This window comes from Salmo trutta, chromosome 16, assembly GCF_901001165.1.
Source record: "Salmo trutta chromosome 16, fSalTru1.1, whole genome shotgun sequence".
In the NCBI taxonomy this organism is placed as follows: Eukaryota; Metazoa; Chordata; class Actinopteri; order Salmoniformes; family Salmonidae; genus Salmo; species Salmo trutta.
In genome coordinates, this window is record NC_042972.1 from 38342900 (window position 1) to 38363335 (window position 20436).

At 39.0% G+C, this 20436-nt stretch overlaps 1 protein-coding gene across 2 annotated transcripts in view; it reads left to right on the top strand.

The window, feature by feature from the left end:
- The window catches only part of LOC115150716 (immunoglobulin superfamily member 21), a 261570-nt gene that overhangs the window by 114312 nt on the left and 126822 nt on the right, over positions 1-20436 (top strand). For both annotated transcript variants that reach the window (XM_029694268.1, XM_029694269.1), the window contains exon 2: positions 1360-1472. In XM_029694268.1, the coding sequence (XP_029550128.1) occupies positions 1360-1472 (113 nt within the window). The remainder of the gene's footprint in view (positions 1-1359; positions 1473-20436) is intronic.

Here is a 20436-nt window from a genome sequence, read left to right on the forward strand (position 1 = left end):
ATTCACACCCTTGAGTCAGTATTTTGTAGAAGCACCTTTGGCAGCAATTAAACCTGTGCGTTTTTCTGGGTAACTCTCTAAGAGCTTTATCATTGCTAGACAACCATTTTCAGGTCTTGCTATAGATTTTCAAGTAGATTTAAGTCAAAACTAACTCAGCCATTCAGGAACTTTCACTGTCTTCTTGGTAAGCAACTCCAGTGTAGATTTGGCCTTGTGCTTTAGGTTATTGACCTGCTGAAAGCTGAATTCATCTCCCAGTGTCTGGTGGAAAGCAGACTGAACCAGGTTTTCCTCTAGGATTATTATGCTTGTGCTTAGCTCCATTCCGTTTCTTTTTTATCCTGAAAACTCCCCAGTCCTTAATGATTACAAGTATACCCATAACATGATACAGCTACCACTATGCTTAAAAATATGGAGAGTAGTACTCAGTAATGTGTTGTATTGGATTTTCCCAAAATATACTGTAACACATTGTATTCAGGACATGCAGTTAATCGCTTTCCCACATTTTTTGCAGAATTACTTTAGTGCCTAGTTGCAAACAGGATGAATATTTTGGAATATTTTTTATTCTGTATAAGCTTCCTTCTTTTCCCTCTGTAATTATTTTCCCTCTGTTAGTATTGTGGAGTAACTACAATGATGTTGATCCATCCTCAGTTTGTAACTGTTTTAAAGGTACCATCAACCTAATTGTGATATCCTTGCGCAGTTTCTTTCCTCTCTGGCAACAGAGTTAGGAAGGACACCTGCATCTTTGCAGTGACTGGGTCTATTGATACACCATCCAAAGTGTAATTAATAACTTCACCATGCTCAAAGGGATATTCAATGTCTCCTTTTTGAATTTTTACCCATCTACCAATAGATGCCATTCTTTGCGAGGCTTTGGAAAACCTCCCTGGTCTTTGTGGTTGAATCTGTTTTTGAAATTCACTGCTCAACTGAGGGACCTTACAGATAATTGTATGTGTGGGGTACATAGATGGGGTAGTCATTAAAAAATCATATTAAACAATATTTTTGCACACAGAGTGAGTCCATGCAACTTATGTGACTTGTTGAGTACATTGTTACTCATGAACTTATTTATGCTAGCCATAACAAAGGGGTTGAATACTTATTGACTCAAGACATTTCAGCTTTTCATTTTGTATTAATTTGTAAAAATGTAGAAAAACATAATTCCACTTTGACATTATGGGGTATTGTGTGCAGGCCATTTCAATTCAGGCTCTAACACAACAAAATGTGTAAAAAGTCAAGAGTTGTGAATACTTTCTGAAGGCACTGTATATATTCATGAAGTGACGTTACAAACCATACTCATTATTTCTGTCTTCTGCCCTACAGGATATTTGACAGTAACCATTGAGCCCCTTCCTCCTGTTGTTGTGGGAGAGACTGTCACCCTGAAGTGTAACTTCAAGACTGATGGAAGACTTCGAGAGATTGTGTGGTATAGGGTGAGTAAAGCTGCAAGTTCATACACTATACTGTATATGCATGCCATGTACACCAGCCTTACAATACTAATCAGTGTGACTTAATCCATTTTAGTTTTATTTCATATGTTTTATATGATGTAGGTATTTAACTCTTGACCAAATGCCAATTAGCCTCTCTTCCTCTAGTGGTATAGTGTGATAAATTCCAATGTTAAGAAATAATAAGGGCCAGGTAATTCATGCCAGGTGTGAAGGGTGTCACTCTGGCTTTTGGTTAGGAATGTGATTTTCCTCTCAGTTATGCCTGGATATTTTGCATAAAATAGAAGCTAATGTGACATTAATAGCAGATGATTACAGTTCAGAGGCTGGGTTTTATCTATTGAAACAATGGTGTTCCAAAGAGGTCACACCGAACCACTTGGATGGATGTCAATGAAGCAACAGCTGTCAGCTCACGGCCTGATTATTTAATTTACCCAGAACTCCCCAATTATGCACCGGTTAGAATTATACAAGTACGCAATATGAAATATGCTATATTTATTCTGTGGAATTCTGCAGTCATAGACAGTACCCTGGCTGATACAGTTTGGCCAAATATATTTGCACCCTTGCACTTTTCTTTAAAAATTCCCTATTTCTTGTAAACAAGTTGAACTGAAAATACATTTTATTGGATTTTCAACATTGCAAAGCCACATTTATTTTTGTAAACTTTAGCTTACAATTTTTATTTTTGAAAATAAAGAATCACGTGGACAAAATTATTGGCACCCTGTAGCTAGTACTTGGTTGCACAGCCAAGATAACTCCCAACAAATGCTTCTTGTAGCCATCAATGAGTTTGTTGCACATTTCTACTGGCAATTTTGCACAGTCTTCAGAAGCAAACTGCTCTAATTCTTCAGTGTTTGAGGGGGTGACCTCCACCAACTGCTGATTTCAGCTCTCGCAATAGGATATGAATGTGATTCAGATCTGGACTCTTTGCTGGCCACTTCAGAACATACCAGTGTTTTTTCTTGAACCATTGCTTGTGGCTTTGAAGTGTGTTTGGGGTCATTGTCCTGCTGGAAGATCCACCACCTTCAACAGAGACCCAGTTTTTGGACACTGGGTTAAACATTCCACTCCAAAAAATCTTGATAATCTGCTGATTTCATGATGTTTTGCACACATTCAAGGCTCCCAGTACAAGAGGCAGCAAAGCAACCCCACAGCAGTATCGAACCTTCCCCATGTTAGATTGTTGGGAGGGTGTTCGTCCATTTGGTCGTTGGTAAACATAAGAAGACCACACTGCTGAACGAGACACAAGAAAGCCTTATTGAACTTCTTATAAACCCACCTAAACAAGTCTAAATCCTGGGGAAATGTTATGTGGACACATCGCTGTTTCGCTAAAAAGCTCAGGGATAGTGCTGGATAAATGTAACCACTCTCAAGTTCATAGACATAGCTATGGATGCAAGGACTGACCGTCCATTATATTAAAAAAATAGTTTTAACCATGTTTTGAGGCTATACAATGTTTGCTACATTTAGCTAAAACAAGATAATATTTAGCTAATTTTGCAATCAATGGGTACATCTCATTAATTTATAAGTCCAAAAACGGATGAAGCTGCTGCAGATTGCCCATTTAATGCCTTATTTGTTATATCATTATTAATTCCTCACCTTTACATAATTTTCCAATATGAACATCCAACATTTTAAAAGACGGGTCATTGTTCTAAATGTAAATCTGTTTAAATAGAAGTGCATCAATGACCAAGTTTAAATAAAATGTCTACGATAAGTAGACTTGACGCTATCCCATTCACCTTTGTTCACTTAACTGTACTGCCTCAACATCGCTGATTGTTGAGTCAAACTACAGTGCATTCGGAAAGTATTCAGACCCCTTGACTTTTTCCACATTTTGTTACGTTACAACATTATCCTAAAATTGATTTAAAAAAAATGTATAGTCAATCTACACAAAATACCCAATAATCACAAAGTGAAAACTGTTGCAAATATATTAACAATAAAATACAGAAATACCTTATTTACTTAAGTATTCAGACCCTTTGCTATGAGACTCTAAATTGAGCTCAGGTGCATCCTATTTCCATTGATCATCCTTGAGATGTTTTCTACATCTTGATTGTATTCAATTGATTGGACATGATTTGGAAAGACACACACATGTCTATATAAGGTCTCACAGTTGACAGTGCATGTCAGAGCAAAAACCAAGCCATCAGGTCGAAGGAATTGTCCATAGAGCAGCGAGACAGGATTGTGTCGAGGCACAGCTCTGGGGAAGGGTACCAAGAAATGTCTGCAGCATTGAAGGTCCCCAAGAACACAGTGGCCTCCATCACTCTTAAATTTAAGATGTTTGGAACCACCAAGACCCTCCCTAGAGCTGGCTAACTGTGCAATCGTGGGAGAAGGACCGGTGAAGCATGATGGCTGCAGCATCATGCTGTGGAGATGTTTTTCAGCGGCAGGGACTGGGAGACTAGTCAGGATCGAGGGAAAGTTGCTTCGGGACAAGTCTCTGAATGTCCTTAAGTCATGTCCTTGAGCCGGACTAGAAGCCGTTCAAACATCTCTAGAGAGACCTGAAAATAGCTGTGCATCGACACTCCCCATCCAACCTGACAGAGCTTGAGAGGATCAGCAGAGAAAAATGGGAAAAACTCCCCAAATACAGGTATTCCAAGCTTGTAGCTTAGCTGTAATTGCTGCCAAAGGTGCTTCAAGAAAGTACTGAGTAAAGGGTCTGAATACTTATGTAAATTTGATATCAGTATTTTTTTGTTGCAAAAATGTCTAAACACTTGTTTTTGCTTTGTCATTATGGGGTCTTGTGTGTAGATTGTTGAGGGGATTTTTTTTTTGAATAAGGCTGTAACAAAATTAAGTCAAGAGGTCTGAATACTTTCCAAATGCACTGTATATGGCTGAGGCAGTGACACTTCTATTATGAGATTTACTGTTAGATTGTTTCTTTTATATAGCCTTTTCTTCTTGGAAGAAAACCTTTTCTCTAGGTTCATCTTTACAAATGCTGACATTTCAAGACAGGACACAAAAATACACTTTACATATCAACCTCAGTATCATACATAATGTTTTGCACTTTGAAAGTGTCATTGAATCAGGAAGGATTTTGAGGGTTTAGTTAAGTTTATATGGAGTCCTTACCTTGTTGGGCTTTTAAGCTTCTTGCTCTCAAGTGCTTTTCTACAATAATGTTTAAAATTGGTGCAGATATGAATACAGAGTATTTGAAGTAATTTAGTTTCTCTTGATCATTGCAATGCTTTTTACACAGTGAAAATGTCTGTTCTTTGGGGAAATGGGTTTGGAAGAGTAAAGTTAATAGAATGCACATTTACTCAATAATAGATCATTTTTAATGGAGTCCTCACTATCATTTTTAATGGAGTCCTCACTATCATTTTTGCCAGGTAGGAACCAGACTGTCTTGGGATTTACAGCTGTAGTGTAAAACAAACTCCACTCACTGAGAGTGAGGCTGTCCACATCAACTATTGGTTAGTGAGGAAAATGCAGAGGTTGTAAAGAGAAACCAGCCTCATCTCTCTTGTGCCCACTACTCAATGCAACAGCTAATACATTATATATAAATTATCCACACTCGGCTGCCAAAGTTTCTTTAATCTCTGTCTTTATTTGACTAAACTGTCAACTTCTAATTTCCCCCCCACGTTCAAATGGAACTGGGGTTGACGCCCACCTTGGGAATCATCTTATCTAATCAAAGTCTGGCCAACGAGACAGAAGCTGAATGAACTAAAGACCTCAGCTAGCCTCATTCATTACCAGGGTGCCATTATCTTAACAGATTCTGTTTGAGGATTCTGTAATGCACACCAGTGCCAGCCTGCTCCTTGAAACCTTAGAACATCCTTAGCATTGCTAAGACCTAGTGTAGCCACTCAAGATAATCAAGATTGCCATTGAGAAGCTTTCAGGCTGGCCTAATAGAGTACTACTGCGCAGTATTTTGGTACGTAGAAAGAAATAAAATATGAATCTCTTCTTGATTACATTGTTAAAAGCTCTGACTACTATTCAACACTTGTTAATTTGATTTTTTCCACAATTTATGTGTGGCATTTGACATTTGGCACAGACCTGGCAACAAAGATATTTGTGAACATCACATAGTCAGACAACCTGCATACACTGATGGAAGTTCAATGTGCTTCTTTTTTTGTACTGTTTTCTGCATGCCTCTTTTTATAGTTTGGGAATGTATTATTGTTTATTTGCACCTTATAAAGAAGCTATTCAGATCAGCACAATGCCAGATATCTCCCAGGAAGGTAGAGCAGATTTGCATCTTACTGTATGTCAACACAATGTTTATGTTAGGGATTTCTCTGTGAGAGGATATATAAGCCCCTGAATCACACAAAGCTCAGCTCACTTGGAAGAAACCCCATTTGGGGCTAAAAGTAATTTTGGGGTAAATATTGGAAAATGGATGACTACTCCAACATCCAAGATTTTTGTTTCAACAATACCAATAATGCAAAATGGCAATTTATACAATTTTTATCCAAAAGTAGTATCGGAAGAATCTTCAATTAAATATTTCTAGGGGTCTTGGTGCGGTAGACTAGTGAAGAGCAAAAAAGTCAAGAAAAAACAGGTGGGCTATAGTACATGAGAGGGCTCACTCAACATGAGTGTTTTCCCATCTATTGGATGTTTAAATGTATTAGTCAGACCGAAGCACTAATGCTCTTGAAGCAAACACATAAAAGCATCTTGAGTGTATGTTATATTCCACTGAAAGCCACATTCATGTATTGTGCAGTGGGTTCTGTCAGGCCATGGATTAGGCACTCAGGATATGTAATACCATCAAGCTGTCCTCAACATTGTAATAGCATTTCATACTGATGGGGCTACAGATAGAGTGGAGGAGAGAATATTTATCAGCTCTGAAACCATTCTTAACATGTGCAGTAGGAACATGGAAGGATAAGATGCTGGCTGCGGAGGCCTGTGGAGACTTCTCCCCAGTGAGACGCATGGCAGCTCACCTAATGCTGTGCTTGTTCTGATTATGTCACTCTAATGAAGAGATACCTATGACCCTCTCCCTATGGGGACCTCAGCAGTGCTGGCGGTGACAGTGCAGGGTTTCCGCTTGGCTGCCTGTTGAGTGCCATTCTGCATTACGCTTAATCTTCCCTAAGTTAACCTCTCTCTCTATATCCCTCATCCCCCTCTCCCTCGTCCCGTCTCATTACCACATCCCTCCACCCACTCTGACAGCACTCTTATGGGATCATCTCTCTGGACAGCATAGCCGGCATAGCCTAGTGCTCTAAACGTGGGCCATTTACCACTGACCTATCTGATAGCATTCATTCACACGCATGAGCCTATCTTACTCATATGGTCCATACGGTTCAGGCATTTTAACCTGTCTGTTCCTGTTATAATGGCTCAGGTTAGGTCTTCAACATGCTCTTTGTCAATTTGAGCTCTATTCTTACCCTCATAGTTAATAATAGTAATTCTTACAGGGGAGAGAGAGAATATGCTGTTAAGATACTGTTTTGCTTTCAACAGTGTGATTATAGACATGGCGAGCCATCTGTGATGTTTAAGTTCAAGTAAATTATATGAAAATAATTTATATCATTCATATGAGCCTTGTCTTGATTAAGTTGAATTCTAGTGTATTGCCGTGCGCATTTGGTTAGACACATGCTATTGTTCCACTTGAATAGATCACATGGACTCTCATGCAGAAATTACTGTTGATTGACAAGTACAGATTGCAAGAAGAGAGAGGAGATTTAAAGACAGACAAGGAGAGGTGTACAGTAAGTGTAGCTCTTCTAAATAGTGGTAGGCTATATTGAAAGTAAGCCTATCTCAGAATTTCCTTACTGAAAGGACTTTCATGTTTGCTGTCACTAGTTCAGTGCGCTGTAATGGGAGTAGCACTTATTTGGTGTGGAATCCATTTTCTTTTTCACTGATTTTGCTGTTCTTCTGTGTGATGCATTACAGTCTCCCACGAGTGCTTCACTTGGGACTATTAGACAATGAGAAACCATTTATTTGAGAGAGGTAGAATAAATTAGTAGGATATATGAGAAGAACATTGAATAATATTTATCTCTGCTAAATACAGTGCTATGAGCATGAGCAATGAACCTATAACTACCAAAGGAGTAAACAAAGGAATGCAAAGCTATCATTCTCTGAGAACTTATATTCAAATGTGCTATACTGATCAATACTGTACCTCCCCCTCAATAACCGTCCCCCTGATGACTCTATCCAACCTTTTGTTGATAAATGTTAGCTAACTGCTCACACATCTTTCAAAAATGGAAACATGGAAGTTTCCTGGAAATATATATTATTGAATTACATTGTTTCAGTCCTTCTGTTTTTTTTCCTTAGAGAATTAATTAAAAAAATAAGTGTTGCCTAACACACTGTGACCTGATTCCTGTAGTCTAAGCTGGAACATAAAAGCAATCGTGGCATGATGATGAGACTGAGAGAGTTGCTGCTGCCCACACAGACTCCCCCTGCACCTCATCCTATTCTAATATCTCCTATGTTTACACTGTCTTTGTTTGTGTATCAGACTTAACTTGGGGCCCACATTTCTGTACAAATCCCATTAAAGATATTGACACTGAAAAAGTACAAGATCATGGGTATGCAAATGACTTTTCACTTGGCAGTAGTACAACACCAAGAGGTGGAGGAGTGCATTGCCTAAGGGCAAAATCTATAGCTGGCTGGACTATTCAGTCCAGAGTTAAGTGGTTCTGTCCAGATACATGTACATTTGAACAGGGAGAGGATGGCTTATATGATACTTGACGCAGAAGTGGTGTGTTTCTCTCTCCGGTAATCCTGTTTCCTGACTGCGGAGAGACGAGGGAGGAGTCACATTCCAAATCCGAGTTGGAAAAACTCAGAGACTGGGTTGCCCAGGCAACAGGAATCTGCGAGCACAGTAAAGACTTCTCTGACTGTGTACACACAGCACACTCCTGTGGGTTTTTTTGTGTGCCCAACTTCCTGCTGCTTTAAACCCCCAAGTGTAATTGTGTCATTGTGAAAATGGCTCAGTTAGTTGGAGTATCTCGATTGTATTCGGATTCATCCAAAACCATATAAATATATGTACAGTATATACAGCACCAGTCAAAAGTTTGGACACACCTACTCATTCAGTGTTTTTTCTTTATTTTTACTATTTTCTACATTATAGAATAATAGTGAAAACATCAAAACAATGAAATAACACATGGAATCATGTAGTAACCAAGAAAGTGTTAAACAAATCTAAATATTTTCAATTTTAGATTCTTCAAAGTAGCCACCCTTTGCCTTGATGACAGCTTTGCACACTCTTGGCATTCTTTCAACCAGCTTCATGATGTAGTCACCTATAATGCATTTCAGTTAACAGGTGTGCCTAGTTAAAAATTAACTTGTGGAATTTCTTAATACTTAACTTAATAAGTTTGAGCCAATCAGTTGTGTTGTGACAAGGTAGGGGTGGTATACAAAAGATAGCCCTATTTTGTAAAAGACCAAGTCCAAATTATAGCAAGAGCAGCTCAAATAAGCAAAAAGAAATGACAGTCCATCATTACTTGAAGACATGAAAGTCAGTCAATACAGAACATTTCAAGAACTTTGAAAGTTTCTTCAAGTGCAGTTGCAAAAAATATTAAGCGCTATGATGAAACTGGCTCTCATGAGGACCACCACAGGAATGGAAGAACCAGAGTTACCTCTGCTGCAGAGGATAAGTTCATTAGAGTTACCAGCATCAGAAATTGCAGCCCAAATAAATGCTTCACAGAGTTCAAGTAACAGACACATCTCAACATTAACTGTTCAGAGGAGACTGCATGAATCAGGCCTTCATGGTCAAATTGCTGCAAAGAAACCACAACTAAAGAACACCAATTAGAAGAAGAGACTTGCTTGGGCCAAGAAACACGAGCAATGGACATTAGACCGGTGGTGATGAATCCAAATTTGAGATTTTTGGTCCAACCACCGTGTCTTTGTGAGGCACAGAGTGGGTGAATGGATTATGTCAGCATGTGTGGTTCCTACCATGAAGCACGGAGGAGGAGGTGGGATGGTGTGGGGTGCTTTGCTGGTGACACTGTCAATGATTTATTTAGAATTTAAGACACACTTAACAAGCATGGCTATCACAGCATTCTGCAGCGATACTCCATCCCATCTAGTTTGCGCTTAGTGAGATTATCATTTGATTTTCAACAGGACAATGACCCAACACACCTCCAGGCTGTGTAAGAGCAATTTGCCGTGAGAGAGGAGAGTGATGGAGTGCTGCATCAGATGACCTGTCCTCCACAATCACCTGACCTCAACTCAGTTGAGATGGTTTGGGATGAGTTGGACTGCAGAGTGAAGGAAAAGCAGCCAACAAGTGCACAGCATATGTGGGAACTCTTTCAAGACTGTTGGAAAAGCATTCCAGATAAACTGGTAGAGAGAATGCCAAGAGTGTGCAAAGCTGTCATCAAGGCAAAGGGTGGCAACTTTGAAGAATCTAAAATCTAAAATATATTTAGATTTATTTAACACTTTTGTGGTTATTACATGATTCCATAGTTGTTAACAAACTATAGTTCTGGCAAGTCGGTTTGGACATCTACTTTGTGCATGACACAAGTAATTTTTCCAACAATTGTTTACAGACAAATTGTTTCACTCATAATTCACTGAATCACAATTCCAGTGGGTCAGAAGTTTTCATACACTAAGTTGACTGTGCCTCTAAACAGCTTGTAAAATTCCAGACAACGATGTCATGGCTTTAGAAGCTTCTGATAGGTTAATAGACACAATTTGAGTCAATTGGAGGTGTACCTGTGGATTTATTTCAAAGCCTACCTTCAAACTCAGTGCCTCTTTGCTTGACATTATGGGAAAATCAAAAGAAAACAGCCAAGTCCTCAGAAAAAAAAATTGGAGACCTCCACATGTCTGGTTCATCCTTGGGAGCAATTTCCAAACGCATGAACGTACCACATTCATCTGTACAAACAATAGTACACAAGTATAAACACCATGGGACCATGCAGCCATCACACCGCTCAGGAAGGAGACGTGTTCTGTCACCTAGAGATTAACGTACTTTTGTGCAAAAAAGTGCAAATCAATCCCAGAACCACAGCAAAGGATCCTGTGAAGATGCTGGAGGATACAGGTAAAAGATATCTATATCCACAGTAAAACAAGTCCTATATCAACATATCCTGAAAGGCCACTCAGCAAGGAAGAAGCCACTGCTACAAAACCCCAATAAAAAAGCCAGACTACGGTTTGCAACTGCACATGGGGACAAAGATCATTCTTTTTGGAAAAATGTCATCCTGTCTGATGAAATAAAAATCAAACTGCTTGGCCATAATGACCATCGTTATGTTTGTAGGGAAAAGGGGGAGGCTTGCAAACCGAAGAACAGCCTCCCAACCGTGAAGCACGGGGGTGGCAGCATCATGTTGTGGGGGTGCTTTGCTGCAGGAGGGACTGGTGCACTTCACAAAATAGATGGCATCGTGAGGTAGGAAAATTATGTGGATATATTGAAGGAACATCTCAAGCCATCAGTCAGGAAGTTAAAGCATGGTTGCAAATGGGTCTTCCAAATGGACAATGACCCCAAGCATACTTCCAAAGTTGTGGCAAAATGGCTTAAAGACAACAAAGTCAAGGTATTGCAGTAGCCATCACAAAGCCCTGACCTCAATACCATAGAACATTTGTGGGCAGAACTGAAAAAGCGTGTGCGAGCAAGGAGACCTACAAAACCTGACTCAGTTACGCCAGCTGTCAGGAGGAATGGCCAAAATTCACCCAACTTATTGTGGGAAGCTTGTGGAAGGCTACCCGAAACGTTTGACCAAAGTTAAACAATTTAAAGGCAATGCTACCAAATACATAGAGTATATGTAGACTTCTGACCCACTGGGAATGTGATGAAAGAAATCAAAGCTGAAATAAATCATTCTCTCAAATATTATTCTGACATTTCACATTCTTAAAATAAAGTGGTGATCCTAACTGACCTAAGAAAATATTTACTCTGATTAAATGTCAGGAATTGTGAAAAACGGAGTTTAAATGTATTTGGCTAAGGTGTATGTAAACTTCTGACTTCAACTGAATATAGTTTTGGGTGAATCTGAATAATTTGTAGCAGCTTAAAAATATATCTGGATTCTTAACCCAACAGCTGATATGCACTGAGGTATACACTGAGTATACAAACATTAAGAACACCTGTTTTTTACATGACATAGACTGACCAGGTGAATTCCGGTGAAAGCTATGATCACTTATTGATGTCACCTGTTAAATTCACTTCAATCAGTGTAGATGAAGGGGAGGAGACAGGGTAAAGAAGGATTTTTAAGCCTTGAGACAATTGAGACATTGATTGTGTATGTGAGCCATTCAGAGGGTGAATGTGCACGACAAAATACTAAAATGCCTTTGAAGAGGGGAATGGCAGTAGGTGCCAGGCATACTGATTTCTGTCAAAACCTGCAGAACTGCTTGGTTTTTCACACTCAACAGTTTCCCGTGTGTATCAAGAATGGGTATACTCAGTGTAGATCATATGGTGCAAAGACACATTGCTGTATTAACAAGAATAGGACATATTCAGGCAGTGAATGTGATTTATTTGGATATTGTCTATAACTCTCCACATCAATGAGACCACTGAGTGAGAACTATTTTAGAAAGACCAATAGCCATTTGTTCCAGTTAGTAGTTCAGCTCAACATGTGGGCTGAAATCCATGTTGACTCTTTTGGTTGTTCACTGATCCATTTATGTTTGAAGCTGGCCCAGCGGAGTCGCATGCAGCGCTCTGATCATGAATCTTGCAATCAACGATCCAAATAATTGTTATTTGTTTAATAGACTTGAACTTTCAGAGATGCATTGTTGACCTATTATCCTCTACGGGATCGGTATCCCTAAACCGGCACAGTTGTTGCTCAATATGCAATAATGTGACTAGAATGACGTTGTAAACAACAGCTAACTTTCCGGGACATAGACATGTCTTATATGGGCAGAAAACTTGAATTATTGTTAATCTAACTGCAGTGTCCAGTTTAAATAAGCTACTACAGCAACAACAACAAAAAACACTATGCTATTATTTGAGGATAGTGCACAACAACAAAACACTTTTATCACAGAAACTGGTTTGAAACATTCACTTCTGAAGGTAAACAATGTACTTACATTCAGTAATCTTACTCTGATTTGTCATCCTTAGGGTCTCAGAGATAAAATGTAGCATAGTTTTGTTTGATAAAATCAATTTGTATATTCAAATGTAGGAACTGGGTTCTGCAGTTTGACCCCACTGCTGTCTCTGGCTCCACACCCACCCTGCACGGTCATCTAGATATGTGAAGGTTAGTGTATTTTCTGTAAGGAAGCGAATGATCCATCATGTATGACATTCCTGGGAGTGTGTAAACTTACATTTTTTATTACCATAGCATTTTTGTATGTTCTCCATAGTTATGTATAAATTGACCAATTCGACACATTTGGGTAAACTCCTGGCAGACTTGATACAAAATATTGCCTAGTGATGCAATTCTTCACTGGATCAGTCTGACATTTTGCACACACACTGCTGCCATCTTGTGGACAACATCTAAATTACACCTAGAATCCTTCATCACTGTCTGGCCTTTCTCTTGCCTTTCAAAGATGATGCAAAAACATTATGGAATGTTATTATTGTTTGTTTTTTGTTTGTATTATCTTTTACCAGATCTAATGAGTTATATTCTCCAACATTAATTTCACATTTCCACAAATGTCAAAGTATTTCCTTTCAAATGGTATCAAGACTATGCATATCATTGCTTCAGGGCCTGAGCTACAGGCTGTTAGATTTGGGTGTGTCATTTAGGCGGAAAATGTAAAAGTTAGTGTCCGATCCTTAAGTTTATGTTGATAATGGGGTCATTGTCCACTCAGATATTTGGGTCCTCAGCCACCTCTAATTTCATCCAATTAAGATCACACTATGTAGATGATCCCCCCCCCCTCAACATAATACTATTTATTAATGAGCACTATCCTTGTTAATATGTTGTGGAAATTGCAATTAGTTCTAGTTAGATAGATAGGAATGATATGCATGATCTATGTTTCCAAAAGAAAAGGAAATCTTCGAAATACATTGGAAGTTTTATTTTTACAGTCTGTTATAATGATTTTCCTGGTCTGGCTGGTAATTATATGAGCATGTACAATTTAAATAGAAACAGGGTATAATGGGACATATGAAACAGCACTGATTTCTAATCAGTTCCTTTGCTGTTGATTTTTATCCCTGGGTGTTGCAAAGTAGGAATACATTTGTCATCATATTTCTGCAGTGAAAATCATCCAGTCATGCTTTTGATCTGAGACTTTGGCAATGTTTATTTAAATAAAAATAACTATTGCAGTGTGTTCCTTTCCGATTTATACTTTACACGAAAATAGAAAACTTACTAAAACAATGATAAGAGTCCACAGCCTGTTCCTAACAATAGCCTCTGTCATCATCTCAATCAGTCTCTGGCTCTCTGGTGAATCTGGCCCCAAGGGGATAGTGGAGATAAGGTGATATAGATCACTGCACCACAGCCTTCCCTTTTGAGGATGTCACCATGGCAAATAAGCCGCCTGTCCTATATTACATTATAATTACTCTGCTGTGTCAACAAACTGCAATAAGTAATTTTACACTCATGATGCTGGGACCGAAGGCATTACCTCTGTATGTTTCAAATGTAATTAGGGTAAAGCATGGTATTGTTGCACTGTTATCAGTGAATAAGCACCATCTCCTCACATTGATTTCCTTTAGATGGCCCAGCTATCTGACATAATCTAGTGCTACCACCATTTTACAAGTATACTTACAGTACTGTATATAATTCATTACGTTATACCTCTATGAGCATTGACCTAATTGGATGACTCATTGAAACATGCTTTACCTGTTTCCGACGTTCCGTGTAATCTTACACTACTCTCCATCTCAATACTTACAATTTATATAATTCCTCCCATGATGCAATGCACCATATTCATGGATTATAGTGGTGCAGACGACAGGTCCAATTCTGTATTTCGTTCCTCAGTGGTTTGTGTTATCTAATGATGCTGAAGAAAAACATGACATACTCCTCCTCTCCACAGAAACATAAAGCTCTGCTAACTTTTAGAAAGCTTGGACATCGACAATCTCCAAAGTAAAACCACAGCAGATTTTCTAAATCCATTTTGCTATCACAGAATGATCAAACATGAAAGTGATTACTTAGCGATTAGGAGTGGATCAGGGGCTGATTGTGACATTTGCCTTAGAGGGGGAAGAGATTTCCATGCTTTTGAGTCTTAGCAGTAGCCTGTTTGTAAATACAACTAAGTGAGTTCCTTTGGGGACATTGGAAAGAGAGAGTGGTTTTGGGAATGAATGCCAAACACCAAAATAAAAAAGAGCGAAATACTGAACACAAGGATGTCATGGCAACCTCCAGCAATGGGAGAAGAGACATTTGAACCAGACAATATACGAAACAATTTACAGGATAACAGGATAAAAGCATTAGCTTATCTTTAGTGTGTGTGTGTTTATTTGTGTTGTGTGTGCATGCATCAGTAAGAGTCCACAAATGCTCCCCTTATTTACAGTAGATCAGCCACAAATATTAAGTTAGGAGAGGGAGCTTTCAGAGGACCACTTAATCTGGGTGAGGCCGAGGGAGACATGATGCCGCTGCTTAAATCCTGCAATTTGCCGTCAGAGGCTTTTGGACATAGTCGTTTGCACTTGTCCTTTTAGAGGGATAGGGAGGTCAGCTGTGTCAGTGGTTTGAGATCTTTGTTGTCTTTAAAGGCCGTTTAACATGGGTATCATGCTGAGACCTCCTTCTCTGCTTTCAGAAGGGCCAGCAGGGAAGAGCTTGGTGAATAGCCCATATTTTTGTAAGGCATGATGTATGACGTTGTCCAGCTGTTGTAGAGGCACAAAATAACAACACTAAATGGTTTTTACCACAATTTAATCCACCCTTAGTAAAAACATTTTGGGGGATTTGTTGTGTGTATTTCAGCAAGAGATTGGTTTGAAACTCCTTTTGATAGAAACTCAAGTGTTTGGTAACTCAAGTGAGTGGTTACGTCAAGTGTTGGTGACTGACCGGAATCAATCATTGTAGCCGAGGTCCAAGCCTATAATTGGTGAGGTGAACAGTAATTTCCTCCTGGTTAGTCCTCTGGTCACTCCAGAAGTTACTCCTCTGCCCTGCACCACTCATACACTGACTGTATCTACTGTATGACTTTATAACAGTTTCACTCTCTGGGGTTGTTAATTTCTCTTTTAATCTGGCCCTAACTTTAGCATGCCCTTCCCCAATGGGTGCATCTCTTGTGGCCTTTCTTTGAAATAATCCTGTGGCTGCCTTATCCGACCTTTACAGTTTCCTCAACTGTTTCTTTGATTCACTTTTTAATACCCCCTTATCAGCTCTACAGCCATGTGACTTTTAGAACCAACCAAAGTGCAAAATTACTCTATGTGCTATTGTGTAGTGTCATGAAGGCAAAATATACACTACCATTCAACAGTTTGGGGTCACTTAGAAATGTCCTTGTTTTTGAAAGTAAAGCACATTTTTTGTCCATTAAAATAACATCAAATTGATCAGAAATACAGTGTAGACATTGTTAATGTTATAAATGACTATTGTAGCTGGAAACGGCTGATTTTCTTATGGGATATCTACATACAGAGGGCGTAATGGGCGTACAGAGTCCCATTATCAGCAACCATCACTCCTGTGTTCCAATGGCACATTGTGTTAGCTAATCCATGTTTATTATTTTAAAAGGCTAATTGATCATTAGAAAACCCTTTCAAATTAAGTTAGCCCAGCTGAAAACTGTTGTTCTGATTAAAGAAGCAATAAAACTGGCCTTCTTTAGACTAGTTGAGTATCTGGAGCATCAGCATTTGTGGGTTTGATTACAGGTTCAAAATGTCCAGAATCAAAGACCTTTCTTCTGAAACTCGTCAGTCTATACTTGTTCTGAAAAATGAAGGCTACTCCTGCATTCTACACATGCATTGCTTGCTGTTTGGGGTTTTAGGCTGGTATTCTGTACAGCACTTTGTGACACCAGCTGATGTAAGAAGGGCTTTATAAATAAATGTGATTGATTGATTGATACTCCATGTGAGAAATTGCCAAGAAACTTAAGATCTCGTACAACGCTGTGTACTGCTCCCTTCACAGAACAGCGCAAACTGGCTATAACCAGAATAGAAAGAGGAGTGGGAGGCCCCTGTGCACAACTGAGCAAGAGGATAAGTATATTAGAGTGTCTAGTTTGAGAAACAGATGTCTCACAAGTCCTCAACTGGCAGCTTCATTAAATAGTACCCGCAAACACCAGTCTCAATGTCAACAGTGAAGAGGCGACTCCGGGATGCTGGTCTTCCAGGCAGAGTTGCAAAGAAAAAGCCACAGGACCCTGAACAGCTAAATAGCTATTCAAATAGCTACCCGGACTACCTGCATTGACCCTTTTTTGCACCAACTCCTCTTTCTATACACTGTATTTCTGATCAATTTTATGTTATTTTAATGGACAAAAAATGTGATTTTCTTTCAAAAACAAGGATATTTCTAAGTGACCCCAAACTTTTGAACGGTAGTCTGTATATATAAAAAAATTATATTGTAATATTTTTCATATTATTTTGCTTTACACTGTTACCTTAGTGTTGCAACAAAAATCCAATTCCTCCTAATCTATGCACAAGAACCACAACACAGAAATGACCTCATCTACAGTGAGTAGGGATGATAAGTGAAAATGAGTCACATTAAGCACCAAAGCATGCGTGAAATGGACAGAGATGCATTGTTGTATTTAGCTTTTTTTTTAATCAATGGACACTATTATAGTATAACGATTTTCTCAGAGATTGTGTCACTGGTTTTATAGTCTGATATGTGCATTAAGGATGGGGTAGGGCAGTGTGTGTGTGTGTGTGTGTGTGTGTGTGTGTGTGTGTGTGTGTGTGTGTGTGTGTGTGTGTGTGTGTGTGTGTGTGTGTGTTCTGTAATGTGAATAATTCTTCAGGCATTTTGAATTATTACATTTTTCTATACACTGCATGTCCATTGTTTTTATCATACTAGGACTGATCTGACTAGCTTTCAACTATTTATACAGATGGCTATTCTCTGTCCTGTTGTGTAAATGGTTTCTCGCTGGTTGCCATGAATCATTGTTGGTATTATAGCTTGCCTGGCAGACCCCTTTTGTAGTTAAAGGAATGAGGAAACAAGATGACAAATGCCATGACAATTATAAAAACTCCTTGACTGGGCTACCTGAAAACGTGCTATTTGTTTCCTGTGTTTGCTTTGTTCCAGCAACTTTCAGCCTGACAAATGGAGAGAGATAGATATCTCAGTCTCCCCATGAGATAGACCAAAAGTAATATTCCAAAGGTCAAATTGATCCATTGTTGGACTACCATTGATTCAATATTGTGTATGATAAAGAAGCAATATTCTATATTCAAGTACTATTTTGTGTAGATACATGCATCCGTTTAGTAAAACCAATATTTTTTCCTGGATTAGGTATACAAATATTTCCTGGTATGTGAGAATGATGTTATTCCCCTGTACTGATGTGATCCAGAAGATTAGCCTCACTTCCAAACAAAGATGTCTCTGTAATTTAGGCTTCCGTGGCCTCTCTTCCCTGCTGATGTAGCTTATGTTGACTCGTTTACGATCGATCATCCACTGAGACAAAGTGTTATGTTAGTTTTCCCATTACAACGGCACTGAAGTATTGACAAGCTGCTCGCCCGCTCTATATTTCTCACCCTGGTATTGGTGATTGGTGCAAGGGCCATCATGAACCTTTTAGGTAAAGTTAGAATCACGAAAAGGATTATTGCTAAATGTGACCTAATACTCTTTCATTAAAAATGACTTTGCATGTCTGAAAATACTATCACCTAAATTGGAGCTGGGGTGACTAAACTGCCATAACATACATCACAACACTTGTTCCACAAATAGAATACAAATGCAATTTGATATGCATGTACATACACAGTTCTATAGGGAGATGCGGGTAGTTTTACTTATCTTCACTTATCTCAAGTGTGGATTTTCCTGTTAGTGTATTAATGTATGCGGTAAATAAAGGAGAACATTGATTTGTTGATAAAGGTGTTAACCGATTGTAATATATTAAGGCAAAGTTTTCTGCTGCTATTATTTAGTAAACAAGCACCCCCTCTGCAGAAAAAAAAGAATGAAATAGAGAAGTGTCCTAGTTAAGATGAAAGCTTGCTTTTAGCGCCAACTATTTTTTTTTATGAGCATGCCCTTATTTCTATTACAGCATATTGGATGACTGATTCATATTTCATTAACCCAGCTCAATGTAAATTTGATAGATTTAGGCTACTACATTATACTAAAATGATCCCTGTACCCTTCGTGAGGTTGCTGCAACCTAGGCTATGTTGTAAACTTTTATCGAAAGAATTTTGAGTAATCAAGGTGACAGACAGTGACGCATTCAATACCACCTTGCACACTCTTGCCTGCATTTAGCTGATCTAGGTTTAATCATTACAGTTGCAAAAGAGAGTTTCTAGTGGTATGTTTAACGTTCTGGTATGTTTATCCTTGTTTTGTTAAATTTCAGACCAGAGAATCTTGTTTCTCATGTTCTGAGAGTCCTTTAGGTTCCTTTTGGCAAACACCAAGCGGGCTGTCATGTGCCTTTTACTGAGAAGTGGCTTCCGTCTGTCCACTCTACCATAAAGGCCTGATTGGTCAAGTGCTGCAGAGATGGTTGTCCTTCTGGAACGTTCTCACATCTCCACAGAGGAGCTCTGAGCTCTGTCAAAGTGACCATTGGGTTCTTGCTCACCTTCCCTGACCAAGGCCCTTGCTCAGTTTGGCCGGGAGGCCAGCTTTAGGAAGAGTCTTGGTGATTCCAAACTTCTTCCATTGAAGAATGATGGAGGCCACTGTGTTCTTGGGAACCTTCAATGCTGCAGCATTGTTTTGGTACCCTTCCCCAGATCTTTGCCTCAACACAATCCTGTCTCGGAGCTCTACGGACAATTCCTTTGATGGCTTGATTTTTGCTCTGACATCCACTGTCAACTGTCGGACCTTATATAGACAGGTGTGTGTCTTTCCAAATCATGTCCAATGAAATGAATTTCCCACAGTTGGACATTGTAGAAGCATCTCAAGGATTATCAATGGAAGCAGGATGCACCTGAGCTCAATGTCAAACAACATATAAGGATCATTAAGAAAAGCTGTTAGCATGAGTGCTTTTATAACCTGATTGTGGGTTTGAACACTCCAAAACTCCAAACACAAAGCAAATGCTTTATGATCTACTTTAAGGCATTTTGCCACTACTACCCAGATGTAATGATAGAAAACCCCACAGCTTTCATCTCTCCTTTCTCTTTATATGTCAATGGTATAGCCTTTGGAATCTACTAGAACCCCAAAAGCTCCCTTTCATCCATGGTCTTTGTCATAATTTTGGATAGAGACTGTGATTCCAGGCTTTCTTTGCGGACCGACATCTCAGCCGGGATTATCTATGGTCTGGTTAAACCCTTTTCCTTACGAAGCTAATGACTGAGACATGCTGAGCCAAGTGGCACAACAAAAAATGTAATCCTTCCTCATTTTTTTAAAGGAAAAATACACTGGCAAATGTATTCAGATTATTAGCATTTTTTATTTAAACACAGCCTTAATTTGTCAACAAGAAAGCTTACTGAGTTACGTACATTATGCTGTTTGTCGGAATC